This window comes from Bos mutus, chromosome 16 (genome assembly GCF_027580195.1).
Source record: "Bos mutus isolate GX-2022 chromosome 16, NWIPB_WYAK_1.1, whole genome shotgun sequence".
Classification (NCBI taxonomy): Eukaryota; Metazoa; Chordata; class Mammalia; order Artiodactyla; family Bovidae; genus Bos; species Bos mutus.
Window position 1 is genome coordinate 3,636,094 of NC_091632.1, and position 13,663 is coordinate 3,649,756.

General features: G+C 47.8%; 1 protein-coding gene across 5 annotated transcripts in view; it reads left to right on the plus strand.

Moving 5' to 3' along the window:
- The window catches only part of SRGAP2 (SLIT-ROBO Rho GTPase activating protein 2), a 254,526-nt gene that overhangs the window by 204,731 nt on the left and 36,132 nt on the right, over positions 1-13,663 (plus strand). For all 5 annotated transcript variants that reach the window (XM_005891655.3, XM_070384585.1, XM_070384587.1 and 2 more), the window contains exons 11-14: positions 1,934-2,018; positions 4,740-4,767; positions 6,445-6,469; positions 11,998-12,058. In XM_005891655.3, the coding sequence (XP_005891717.2) occupies positions 1,934-2,018; positions 4,740-4,767; positions 6,445-6,469; positions 11,998-12,058 (199 nt within the window). The remainder of the gene's footprint in view (positions 1-1,933; positions 2,019-4,739; positions 4,768-6,444; positions 6,470-11,997; positions 12,059-13,663) is intronic.

Consider the following 13,663-nt stretch of genomic DNA (forward strand, 5'->3'; position numbering starts at 1 on the left):
ACTAATTTTCAAGGATTTGTTGAGTGTCTGCTGTCCGCTGGGCACAGTGCTAAGTATCAGGGACACGAAGAATAATGAATGCCATGGTCTCCAGCCACAGAGAGGGGACCATCTGGAGGGAAAGAGACAGGAGCGACAAAGCCTCCATGACAGGGCCGGGTGAGAAGTGCTGTCAGAGACTTGCCAACGTCTACGCAGGAGCAGCTGGGTGAACGTGGGCGGGTGAAGATGAGCACCCCAGAGAAAGCTGCGTTTTTCTGTGTTTTTATAAGGGGGAGAGAGAAATGTGCACTCAGTTAAAAGTTCACACTGCACAGAAAGGTAAAGAGATGAAAAGTAACTCACAGTTTTTGCACCTTTTCTTTCTACTTTCACCCCAAAGGCTTGATCTATACTTTTTGGTTCGTACATTAAAAAAAAGGCAGAACAATTATCATTTTAAGTGTTATATCCACTTACCTCTTCAACTACTTTATGGATCACCAGTGATTCACAGATCACACACTCGGGGAGACACTGCAGTTTTGCCTGAGTTTAGAGGTGGGCAGATGACCTCGACCCAGCAGATGAACCATTGCAGCAGAAGACATCCAAGGCAAACTGAGATGCCCGTGAACAGCAGTGGGGTGGGGTGGGAAAGACACCGTGATGAGAGTCCAGAGGCTTGGGATCTGGGCTTGGCACAACCACTTACGGGCTTGCAGCCGTCAGCAGCACCCCTGTCTGTCCTCATCTGCAGTAAGGAAACAATGATGTCATCCCTGTGGGCTGTATGCAGTTATCCTGGAAGTCAAATGCATGCTAAAGTACTCTAAAAACTGGTTTTATTCTGCTTCTCTCCTTCTGCTCTGCACCGTAGCAGATCAAGCACTTTTTCATAACGGTTAAAAGCACACACTGGGGACTTCCCTGTCAGTCCAGCGGTTACGACTCCGAACTTCCATTACAGTAGGTGTAGGTTCGATCCCTGGTCCAGGAATGAAGATCCCACGTGCCGCGCAGCGTGGCCAAAAAATAAATTAAAAAATAAAAGCACATATTGTATTGCCTAACTCCGTATATGGAGACTAGCTCCACCACTCACTAATTGTTTGACCTAAAGCCACTTACTGAATCTCCCCAAATCTCAGCGTCCTCATCCGTAAAATGGGGATAATGGTTATCATGGTTCATAGGGTTGTTTGGAAGATTGGCTGAATTGTCCAGGGAAATACAGTCTCTCACTGAGCAGACAAGGGTTGAGAGAAGTCAGTCACAAAGTGCAGTGCAGCAGTCATATTTCGACTGTTAGAGCAGATGGGATCGCATTTCCATAAACCTCATCTGTGTTTGGAACCTCCAGTGTGTGTTATGCAAGTGGGGTGTGGCAGCCCCTCCTTCTGTGTGCTCAGAAAACCCAAGCTTTCTGCAGAGACTCCATGCAGAATAGAGGAGCAGGCCGATTAAAATACAGCTCAGATAGAGATGCTCTGAGTGCTGGGCTGGGCTGAGCCTTGACACTGCTGCTGGTGTGAAGGAATGCACCCTGGGAGGGGCCTGGAGGGGAGGGTGTCAGGAGAGGGGACAAGCTGACCAGCCGCAGGTGTGTGTCCTCTCCACAGGAAGGCGGGGCTCCGTGAGTCCCTCCACCCTCAGCTCTTCAGTGGAGCTGAAAAAGATGGATGCGGGGCTCGGACTCAAGGAGACAGTTTCTTTCAGTGGCCGACGTGGAGCTCCTAGGAAGACATAAAGCAGGACACTAATCCACCAGGAAAATCAGCAGCTGCTCAGATGCTCACGGCCTTTAAAAAAAATAAAAAAGGAACCCAGTGGAAATTGGGTCAGAAACCAAAAGCCCTCTTAGAAAGGGAATTGTACAGCTGAGCGTCTGTGATTTTTTTTTTTCCTCCCCTTCTGGAGTCTGAATGTTCTCTGTCCTCCTCTTGCCTTACAGAAAATGAAGGAATACCTGGAGGGCAGGAACCTCATCACCAAGCTACAAGCCAAGCACGACCTTCTCCAGAAAACCCTGGGAGAGAGTGAGTGTGGGCTCTGCGGGAGACTTGGCAGCAAGGGGCAGGCCGGGTCCTGGCCCTAGTGCTGAGCACCTGCCCCCCTCCTTAGCAGAGTGGCCCCGATCTGGTTATGTGAACGCATTGCTTTTCCTCGCCTGTTCGATGTGGAAGCACACGCCCCAGATGACTGCCTGAGTAATGGGGCAAGGCCCGTGCTTAATGAAGCACCAGTGTGCATCAGCTATTCGTTTCAATGGAGCGTGCCTGCGCTCCACCCCCTCCTGTGCCTCCTCTGCTGCTACCTAGGCCAAGTAGCTGATGGGTCCTTTCCTCTCCAGGCCCTTTGGTCAAACTGTCAGCTTCTCTGTGGCAGGACGGAGGCTGGATCTAGAGGGTGGGGAGCTGTGAGGTGAGCTACACAGCTGCTCTGAGCGGAGGAGAGGCGTCCCAAGGGTGGGGTGCTGGGCAGACTGCAGCTGTCAGTAGCGTCAGGGTGGGCAGTGCTTCTCTCTTGCTTTGAAGCGTCCTGGGGCTCAGAAGCAGCCCTCTCCTTGCTTTAGCCAGGTGGAGGCTCTGGTGCTGAGCGGACTGTCTGGTCTCATAAGATGATTTTAATCAGACCCTGGAAAGTAGCAAGGCAGAGGGCTGGACTGGCACTCTGGACTTTATCCTCAGCTGTCAAACAGAAGGCAGAAGTTGAAAGAGAAGCTTCCCTGGGATTTTTGGCACCCTGCCCAGCTCTCCTGCCCAGCTCTCAGCACCCTCTGATTAATGGGATTCCCAGGTCAGGGATGCCTCTGAATGCCCTGCCCACTCCTCCTTGCCCCACTGATCTCCTCACTTAAAGATGGGGGCCGGGACAGGTAGTACCAGCAGTGAAAGGCAAAAGCTGCGTTCTCACAGAGGTCGGATGTTCTCAAATCAATTCTTGAGCTCTCCTCAGACTGAGTGCAGAATCTAGACAAGTATACCGTGCTCATTGGCTCAAAGGCCCCAGGAATCAGAGCCCCACTTTCCATTCCAGAGCCTCCTAACCCACCCTTCTTATCCTGTTCTCCTGCCCTGAACGATTTCCCCTGGTGATTAATTCTTTTATCTCTAATGTCTTTGATCTTGTGATTTTTAATGCATTTTCTTTTATGTGATGAAAGCCTGTTAAGTAACTTCTGTTTTCTTCTCCCCACAACCCCCCACCCCCCACCCCACATACACACCCAAGGGACTCAGGCTGAACAGGTCTAAACTTTGCTTATAGAAAGTCTTTACTCTTGGGTTAGCAGGTTGCTCTGTGGGGAATCAGAGGAAAGAATGCCCAGAACTATTTGAAACAAATTACAACTGTGATTTCTTTTTGCCAAGATAGTCTAAGCATGACCCATACGTGAGATGGGGAACAAGCCTCAGAGTGTGAGAGAGACTGTGTGTATGTGTGTGTATGAGAGAGAGAATGGGTTTGCAACACACGTGCATATTACCAAATGTGCTACTACAGGGAGCGAAGGCTGGCGACCATTCATTAGTGCTGCACATTGCCTTCATCAAGAGATGACAAGTTCTGGCAATAAGGAAAAAAATAGATCTTCCTGTGTGCAAGTCATCATGTCCCTGCCTTCTGTATGCATTTGTCATCAAAACGCAAGAGCCCCTTGTACTTGCCACAGAGGGATAATTGATGTGTATGAATATTCCAGAATGGAAATGGGACAGATGTTGGAAATAATGGCTTGGAATAATATTTTTGCAGATGAAAGCTGAGCATTTAGTAAGAGAGACTGTTGGGGTGGGGGAGGGTGTTGTTCTAGATGAGCTGAACTGTAACCAACAATTAGCAACCTTTAAAGCCAAGATAGAGCCCTGCCCTCCCCCTACCCTTACAGTTGCCTTTCCAGGAACATGGGAGCTGATCTGTCCTCCAGCTCAGTTCTTGCTTACACTTTGCCTGGTGTATCTAATACAGTCTCATACAGACCAAGCTCGGTTAACTGTGGACCCAAAAAAAGCAACACAGATTACATAATGGCCCAAGTTTTTAAAAGCATGAGAATACTTCAGATGAATGTTAAGATCTTCAATCTCATTTTTTAAGGCTGGCTGTGATCCTTTCAATTTAGTAGTAGGGCCCGCTGTTGGATCGAGAGCCCCAGTCTAATAGCAGTATCAGCATTTTAAATCTCATGCAGCCCAACCTGCTGGCACTGAGGGTTTAGTATCTAAAAGGAGAGCTTCCACATATGGAGCATATTCTCCGCAAATAACTATTCCTTCCTTCTTTGCCTTCCACCCTCCACCCTCAAGCACACGTGTGTGTGTGTGTATGTGTGTGTGTGTGTTCATATATTGAAGGGCAAGCAAGCTTGTCCCTCCCTCCCCACCATATACACACAAGTACACAGAGAAGAAAAGCTAAATTTCATCTCTGGGAAGGTTTCTAATAATTTGTTCTCTGAGGTATGACCTGCCTTACTATTTTCCCTTGTGTCCACCCATTTTCCCGCTGGGAAGCAGACTCGGCAAGCCCAGCGTTTCAGGACACCAGCAGCCCTGGGCTGGGAACAAGCAGCAGGAACAGCACTTGCCCAGAAAGAGGCCCTGGGTGCTGGCTTCTTTTTCGCCTGGAAGTCTAGTCACAGCGTGAGGCTAGAGGCTCCCTGGGGAGACGGACAGACACTGTCATTCCTGGGAGCAGCTCTCCCCTTTCACCTCATTTGCTTCAACACGTGCTTTTTGCCTTTGTCTTTCCAACAGGTCAGCGGACAGACTGCAGTCTGGCCAGGTAGGTGTGGCCTGGGACAGCCCTGGGTGGGGATGGAGAGAGACCCTTCTTGGGAGGGTAAGGAGCCAAGGAGCTGAGCTAGGGGCATTGGATGGCCTAGGAGTGGCCTAGGGCTAGGGTGGCTTCCATCCCTTTGCCTTGCTGACCCCATCTGGCCTCAAATGGAAATGAGGTTTGCTGAGCAGAACTGAGTGAAGTGAATTACCATTTGCTGAAATACTCCCAGTGACCTGAAATGGTCAATGCTGGAGGACCCTGGAAACCTCACCTGAGTGTCTAGACTTCACCATGTGGGTTTTGGGAAGTCTCTGACCCAGGGAAGGAAGATCAGAAGATAGCCTTTGACCTGAGAATTTTTTTATACATGGAAAAGATGACAGTCTCTAATAGTGAGTGTCGCTGGATAATGAAATATTACATTGCATTGCTCGCCAACAGCATTGGTACAAATCCTCGCCTGATGTACAAGTATGCAGCCCTCCCAGTCTTTCCCCACCTTCCCCGCCCTCCCCACCCCAGCCAAATATTTTCCCTCTCAGTCATGGAGCTGCTATGAGAAAACGCATGAGTTGGCAGATCGCAAGGCTTTCATTCAGCCAGTGGTTCTCAGATGCCTACAAATGTGCCGATTTAATGGGGGAAAGAGCTTTCATGAGCTGGACTCCTTAGAGACCCCAGGTTAGCCCATTATATATAACCACTTATATCTGCCAGCACGTACAATAATCATGAGGTCGTTAACAATTATAGGCTCATTATTCAAAAATGCCTTCATTTGCCTTTCATCATTTTGTCATTGTGGATTACAATAAAGATCCCACTAATATACTGGTCTTGTTGACTGGAGGGAATCAGGATAATGGGATTCTGTCTTCTTGGTGATAGATCTTAGTCTGAGTTCACCTGAAGTTCCATATCTGCGGAAGGCTCTATAGGAGTGAAAAGAGCTGAGCTGAATTTCCTTATGCTGGGTTTATTCACTGTGTGACCTTGGGCTGTTCTCTTCCCCTCTCTGAACTCCAGCTCCTCATCTATAAGACAAGAGAGAGCATTCACCTAGATCAGGAAGCTCTAGGATTCCAGAGAGTTCCTTAAGAGCAGCCTAGTGGAAGGGGCAGACAGTGCCCAGCAGCCCAGCTCTGGTCCCTACCTCCTGCCTTTGCTCAGAGAGATAGAGCTGCTCTCCTTGCTTGGGAGGTTGCTGTCTGAATCAGATTCCCTTGGAGGAAAGGCTTCCAAGGCTAAACACGGCCTGAAAAGCATTGACCTATGGAATCACCAAGATTCCTTCCAGTCTGGACCCTCTACCCTCTAAATTCCAGGAAAATCACTCCCTAACTTTTCCCTAAGGATTTTCAAAAGAAAGAAAACCATAGCTTCCTTTGGTGTTTATTAGTGTCTCCTTGCACACAGAGGTCTTCTGTTGTCTAACCCATACATATTTTACTGCGAATTGAGCCAGTTCTTTCCGAGTCTTCTTTTGAATGGTGGCAGACATTAAAAGCAGAGACCTCTAAGCTTTTGTGAAAAGCACTTGATTGGGCTTTATTTGAAAGGTAACTTATCAAGTCTCTTAGCCACTTCTGGACCTGAGCTGATTAATGTGACTTATTTCATTAGCCACCTCACAGATTGTTTTTAATCCCGTTTTCTCTTTTTCCTCCCCATTGACCACAGGCGTAGCTCAACTGTGAGGAAACAGGTAAGGATCCTGCAAGAGCCAGGTGTGTCTGGTAAAAATGGTGACATCCCAGATATTTATGGAGCTCCACGGTGGATGGGGAAGACACTTTCCTGACTTCATGCTAGTGTTTGGACTGTACAGTTTAGTCATAATGCATGCATGCTAAGTTGCTTCAGTCGTGTCCGACTCTTTGCGACTGTATGGACTGTAGCCCACCAGGCTCCTCTCTCCATTGAATTCTCCAGGCATGAGTACTGGAGTGGGTTGCCATTTCCTTCTTTGGGGGATCTTCCTGACCCAGGGATTGAACCCACGTCTCTTATGTCTCCTACATTGGTAGGCCTGTTCTTTACCACTAGCGCCACCTGGGAAGCCCCTTAGACATAGTCTGTTTAATGTTGCGGCAACTTCATTGACTTAGTAGGGCAGGGATGGGTATCTTTCTGACCTGGTTCTCTCCTCTCTGGCCATTTACTCTCTCTTATATACTAGAGATCTGGTTTGACTGTGGCAGATTGGACCAGAACTGTCTTTGAAGTGGCCCCCTTCTCTAGGAGACCACGAAAGGGGGAGGGGGTGGAGAGAGCTCAGAAATGTCTTTGTGTCTACTCAAGGGAAAGCTGATCCAGGCTTTAAAAATCATTTTGGGTAATTCGCAGTGGCTGTAGCCACAGGGAGATAATGGAATGTAGCGGTCTCTGTGGCCATGGCAGCCCCCGCAGGATCTTCAGCCGATCTCACTGCTTCAGCTGGCTGGGCGGTCCAGCTGGGGAAGTTGATAACACAGCTGCACTTGCCTTTGCTTTGTGGTCACGGTTTTTTCCCCTTCTCTATTTTGTATCTCCTTTTAATGAGAACACCATCAGATGCAATTACACATTTTTTAAATTATAAAAATGTCATTGCAGTTCTCTTTCCTCTTGTTCCTGTATTTATTTCTTCTCCCCCTTTCTTTCATCATTTCATTTAAAACTAGAGAGGAATGAAGTGCCTCCCAGAGACCATTTATTACATTTAAAATTAATAGGTGGATATCTTAAAGAGGGAGCAAGCCCTGCCCATCCCCCCCTGCCGCCCCCTTCTTCAAAAGTAAGAACAGGATTGAACTTGAAGTTTGTTCCTTTCATTTCCTGGACTGAAACTGAGCCTCCTGTGAGGAGGTGGAGCCTGGGTGGGAGGAGTGCCGGCGGCCACACTTTGGCGGTGTGCATCCCTGGTTGGACTGTGATCAGGGAGGGGTGGCGCCCATCTGGTTTTCACCCTGCTGTGCCTGGCACGCTTACCTGGTGCTAGACTCGTGTCAGAACTCGGTTCCAAGGTGCACCCAAAACCCCAGTCAAGTACAGACCTTGTTTCATTCACTTTTTTCCCAGCAGGTCAAATCTAATGGTGGGTCAGTGTTTTTCTAAAATACTCAGGAAGGTAAATAGTAAGTAACTTGGAAGAGACATAATCTTATATAAGTAACCAGGAAATATAATTTGTTTGGTCGTTGATGGCAAATTGGCCAAAGAAGAAGAAGAATCCAGTAGCTTTTGTTTTTGAGGGTCCCCAATGGGTTCCAGTCGTTTTTGACTCCACCAAAAGTCCACCATCTGACTTTTCTTTAAAAAAAAAAGAATCCTCAACTGCTTTTTTCTAAGCTGTCCGTCCTCCCATCAAGCCCAGAATTTTCTCTCTCCTGTTGCTTCCATATCTTCTTTCCCGGCCCATCTCTCTGTTTCTCGAGTTGTGGGCATTGCCCTCCTTTGACTTCCCTCCATACTCTGCCTTGTCACTTGCGTTGTCTTAGGTGAATCTGCCTCTCTCCTTCCCAAAGCATCCACTTGTCCAGTATTGCTGTGGTTCAGAGTCTTTGTATCCAACTCCTAACTAATAGGCAGGACATTGGTGCTCAGGAATTGAGTTGGCCCCCCTACCCTCAGTGTCTGTCTCCTCAGCTTCCCAGCCACATCTTCAGTTCCTTAGCGCCTCTCCTTACTTCTCTCCTTCTCTTACGGGGGACCCTCCATTCCTCACAATCCCTGAAGCCCCACATGTGAACGCTGATGTCTCTTTTTTCCTTATTACTGACATCTAATCAAGTGTTTTCTCCCGTGGTGAAAGTGGAAATCTGACAAGTGTATCAAAGATCAGTACCTGGAGAAATCCACGCGCGAGGAGTTATGCCAAACGGTGGCACATTTAGACAATTTCTGGCCACCTTCTTGATTGTTTTCCCCTGCAAATCACTGGGCCCCTGCTTTACCATCTTTCCCAAGTTGTGTTTGCTACATTTCTCCCTCCACTTTTGGTTTAAAGTTCCTTTCTTCTGATTGAATGGAGATTTGACCCAGTTATCCTTCAAGACCCCTTCCAATCCTGGGCTTATATGACCAAAAAGACTATAATCAGAAGAATGAAACTGACATGGATTCTAACACTGGAGGAGGGAAGCGGAGAGGAAGAAAGGGAGAGACAGGCACTGAACAGGAACACACAGAGACCCTGCGCAGTCAGCTGTGTGCAGCATGATCGATGGCCAAGTGAGAGTCCTCACCAGGCATGTCCTGGGGAAGTGAATTCACTCAGACTTCAGAAACATTACAAGAAGAGAGTCTGAAGCCTTCATGAGTTTGTCCAGTATTTGTTTTCACTGGACTCTTAGGCTCCACTGGAGCAGTGGGGACTGGGGAAAATATGCCTCCACAGTAGGACAGGCCCCCTCTGGTGCACTTTTGTCTGCAAGAGGTTATTATCCTCTGAACTGCTTCTGATGTACCACTGGTAGCCACGGACACGCAGCTTAATATCTTTGGTGCTCTGCTTTCTGCAACCCTGCGCGCTTCCCTTTAACTACCATTGATGTCCCTTCTCCCACAAGTCTAGGCAGGATTGTGCACTCACACAACTCGCTGAAGCCCAGAACCTGTGCTGCCTGACCTCCCTCCCTCAGGATCTTTATTATGTTTAAACTTAAGGCCAGAAAAACTTTACATACGGTCACATCGTTGTCCTCATCACCACTGCTACTATTGGTAAATGACAAGTATAATAATGTTTGTAAACATAGAAAAGACCTCCAAAAAATGGGGTTTGGGAGCTTTTTATAGTGGAACCCATTTTCTTCATGTATGGAAAAGCCGATGAAAATTCTTCCTCTGAGATCACCCTAGGCTGACTGGTATAATTAGTGATGGCGACAAGAAGGCAGACCCTGGCTACTGAAGCTGGAAGGCTGGAGGAAGCAGGCGGGTCTGGGGTCGTGAGATGAGCATTTGGGTCGCTGAGACCTTCCTGACTCCAGCTGCACCTTGCCTCACTCCACTCCCTGTGACAGCATCATGGGTTCCCAGCACACTTGGGAGCAGGCTCTTCTGTCAGCCTGGCTTCTTCATGAGAGCCAGTTGCTTCCCTGATTGCAGCCAAACTCATGGCTACAGTAGAAAATTCAGAGCCAGGAGAGGGGTACAAACAAACCTGTTAAATGGACAGAAGTCACAGGACCCACCCCAATGGAGAACTTAGTCTCTGTCCTGAACATCTGAAGCCCTTTCTGTTGTGTTGTTTAGTCCTTCATTCGTGTCTGATTCTTTCGACCTCATGGACTGTAGCCCGCCAGGCTCCTCTGTCCATGGGATTTCCCAGGCAAGAACACTGAAGTGGGTGCCGTGTCCTTCTCCAGTGGATCGTCCCGACCAGGGATCGAACCCAGGTCTCCTGCAGGGGAATGCTTTACCACTGAGCCACCAGGGAGGCCCAAAACCCTTTCTAGCTAGGTTTAAAGTCATTCTGCCTGATCCTTTTCTTCCTTAGAGCTGAGTTATTAATGCATTTAGCGGCATTAGAAAACCCTACGGATTTTCTGTAATAGTTGGTATTCACACCTGGCTATGTTTGCCAAGCTCCTGTGATGCAGTATGGGTGGTAGTCAGATGTTTGGTCTCAGGGGGAGACTGCCCGGATTCGAATCCTGGCATCTGTACTTACCAGCTATGTCCATAAGCAGCTATTTCACCTTGCTAAGCCTTCATTTCCTCATTTGTCAAATGAGGATAGTATTAATACATGCCCAGTAGGGTTGCTACCAGGAACAGCCCGTCTAAACCACTTAATACATCACCCAACACCTCTGTAAATTCTTTTGTAAATGCAAAGCACTATGTTTATATACCAATAGGAAATATTACTCTCCTCACCACCAACCCCTCCCCAGTTGGTAGATATCAAGTTAAGGCCCAGAGAAGTTAAATATATGGCAGGGTTGTCCAGCATAATGGCAGAGCAAAGATGGATATCTGGGAGGCCTTAGTTTAGTACCAGTTAGTCTCTACTGTGTCCAAGAGTTGGTTTTTTCTTTCTTGCCTTTTATACCAAACAAATCCCCATCCTGATGCTCCTGCGGATTCATCCTGCTACCTTCCACTGATATTAATTGAACACCTGCTATGTGAAAGCATCCTAGCCAGCACTGGCCACCAACAATTGACATAGGGGCTGCCCTGTGGAACTCGAACTGTAATGGTGACAAAATGCAAACAAATATTTATACCCACACAGTTAAGTCATAATCAGGGTGTGAAGGCCAAATACAGGTACTGAGAGTACCAAGTAACAGGTACTGAGACCCCATAGAGAGGGGCTTTGATCTCGTATGGGGAGTCTAAAAAAGCACTCCTAAGGAGGTAATACTTTCCCTGAGACCCTGTGGGTGGGGGTCCAGGGTGAGGAGAGCTTCCAGCAGCAGGAATGACTCCCTCAAATCTATGAGCAAAGGAGGACTTACTGAGGAGCAGAAGAGGGGCCAGTGTGGCCAAAACAGAGTTGGGGGAGGAGCAGAAGGAGGTAAACCTGGATAAGATGCGACCCTGGACACACAAGGCTGTGTACAGAAAATAACGAGAGGTCTTTGAAAGAGTTTAGCCTGGAGAGTAACTGATGAAATGTGCACTTTTAAAGCACCTGCAATACGGGAGACCCAGGTTCGATCCCTGGGTCGGGAAGATCCACTGGAGGAGGGCACGGCAACCCACTCCAGGATTCTTGCCCGGGAAATCCCACGGACAGAGGAGCCTGGTGGGCTACAGACCATGGGGTCGCAAAGAGTCGGCCACGACTGAGCCGCTAAGCACACAGCACTTTTAAAGATCACTAACCACGTATAAGGGAAGAAGCACTGATTGGTAGTAGACAGGGGTAGGAGTGGTCATACTGGTGGGCTGGGCTGGGCTGGTGGCAGTAGAGATGGAAGGAAATAATAGACTTAAGGGACATTTAGGAGGTAGGATATATGTATCTATTGATTGATTGTATGGCCAGGGGCGGGGAGCTGGTTGGGAATAAAAGATGACTAGTTCAATATGGGACGTGCTGAATGCAAGACTTCTGTGTGAGGCATTCCAAGCGGGTGGTTGTGTGTGTGCTCTGGGGCTCAGAGCACAGGCTGGATGCTTCTTGTGGTCAGGCCTCTCATCCAGCTGAGACAAGCTCCACACCGTTTTGGTCCTTTTTCTCTGACCCTGGGCTATCTCTGAAGATTCTAATGCTCTGTTTCTCTGGCTTTTCAGGATTCCAGCCAGGCAATTCCTCTGGTGGTAGAAAGCTGTATCCGGTTTATCAGCAGACATGGTAAGCAGGATTACAGCCTTGTCATATTTGTGCAAAGTTGGGAAGAACTTCCAGGAATTCTTTGCAGAGTGAGAACAGAGAATGACTTCCCATCCTGACATTCTCAGAAAAGGAATAAAATCTTATTTGTTCACATAATGTTTGCTACCTCAGAATGGCCACACCTAAACACTGAGCGAAATGTATCTTATGTTTTTAACCCCCAGGTGCCTTAGCTACTAACACACTCCCTTTTCCAGCTTGAGAGTGAGTTTTAAGTTATAGCTATCATGTGGGTAAATCCAGGCCCGAAGTGGTCATGTTCGTTTTGCCATCACTCACCGTCTTTGCCTGTGTTCTTATCTCCCCTGCACTGCCTGGACCATTATGTCACGTTGGCTTTCTGCAGCAGACTGCTTTGAAAACAAGCTCCTTTTATACTATTGCATTGACTTGTGGTAATATTCAGTTTTTGTTCTGGTTTGGTCTTACTGGTTACGACATCTCCAGAGCTCAGTGAGTCGCTGCCCCTAAAGTTGTAGCCAACATTTAGAGTCTGCAGGGGCTGACTCCTTCTCAGCCTAAGTCAGATCACACCGTCTTCTGCTTGGACGAAGCTGAGTCTCATAAACTCCATTCCTCACCAGCTCCTAGGCTGGTTGGACAGGATTTAGGGAAAGAAATGAATTACCAGAGAACCAGTCTTCCAAGTGTAAGAGTGTTTAGAAAGCACAGATATCTGAGCAAGCGCCATGAAGGTTTCTAGGAACTGGCTATCAGAAGTTGTTTTCAGATGCTCTGCTGACTAGTTATACGAACACTAACAGAATGACCTTCTTGGAGCTAAGGAAGTATGTAGATGATCACTTCTCTTGATTCAGAAGCAACCATTCTCTCTCCCTTCCTCCCCTTCCTCTTTCCCAATGAACTGGGACCTTGCCTGGGTTTGTTTTTAGAGTAGTAATTATTTTAGCATGCTTATGACTTATCCTATTCTAATCAGCTACAGTTTTTTCATCATATCTCCATTCACTAGAAGTACTCTTGCCTGGAAAATCCCGTGGACGGAGGAGCCTGGTGGGCTGCAGTCCATAGGGTCACGAAGAGTCGGACATGACTGAGCGACTTCACTTTTCACTTTCATGCATTGGAGAAGGAACTGGCAACCCATTCCAGTGTTCTTGCCTGGAGAACCCCAGGGACGGGGGAGCCTGGTGGGCTACCATCTATGGGGTCGCACAGAGTCGGACATGACTGAAGCGACTTAGCAGCAGCAGCAACACCGTTATATAGAGCTATTGAACAATCAGCAACTATTTATCAAGCCAGTTTTATAATTAAGTGTTGAGTGTCTCATGTAATTTATCGAATACTGTACTGAGAGTGAAGAACAGAATGGCTGTCTGGGTGCAGGATGACTGTAAGTGTACTGGTTGTTTACGCTTGTGTTCGCATGGCTGGAAGCTGAGGCCCATGACTGCTGCCCAGCATCACGACAGAGTCCTGCACCACGTATGAGTAGCCAAGAAAAGATCAGTCAGTTTTCTACTGAGTGTGTATCACTTTTATACCATCAGAAAGTCAGAAAGTTGTGAGTCAAACCATTGTATGTCAAGGACAATCTGT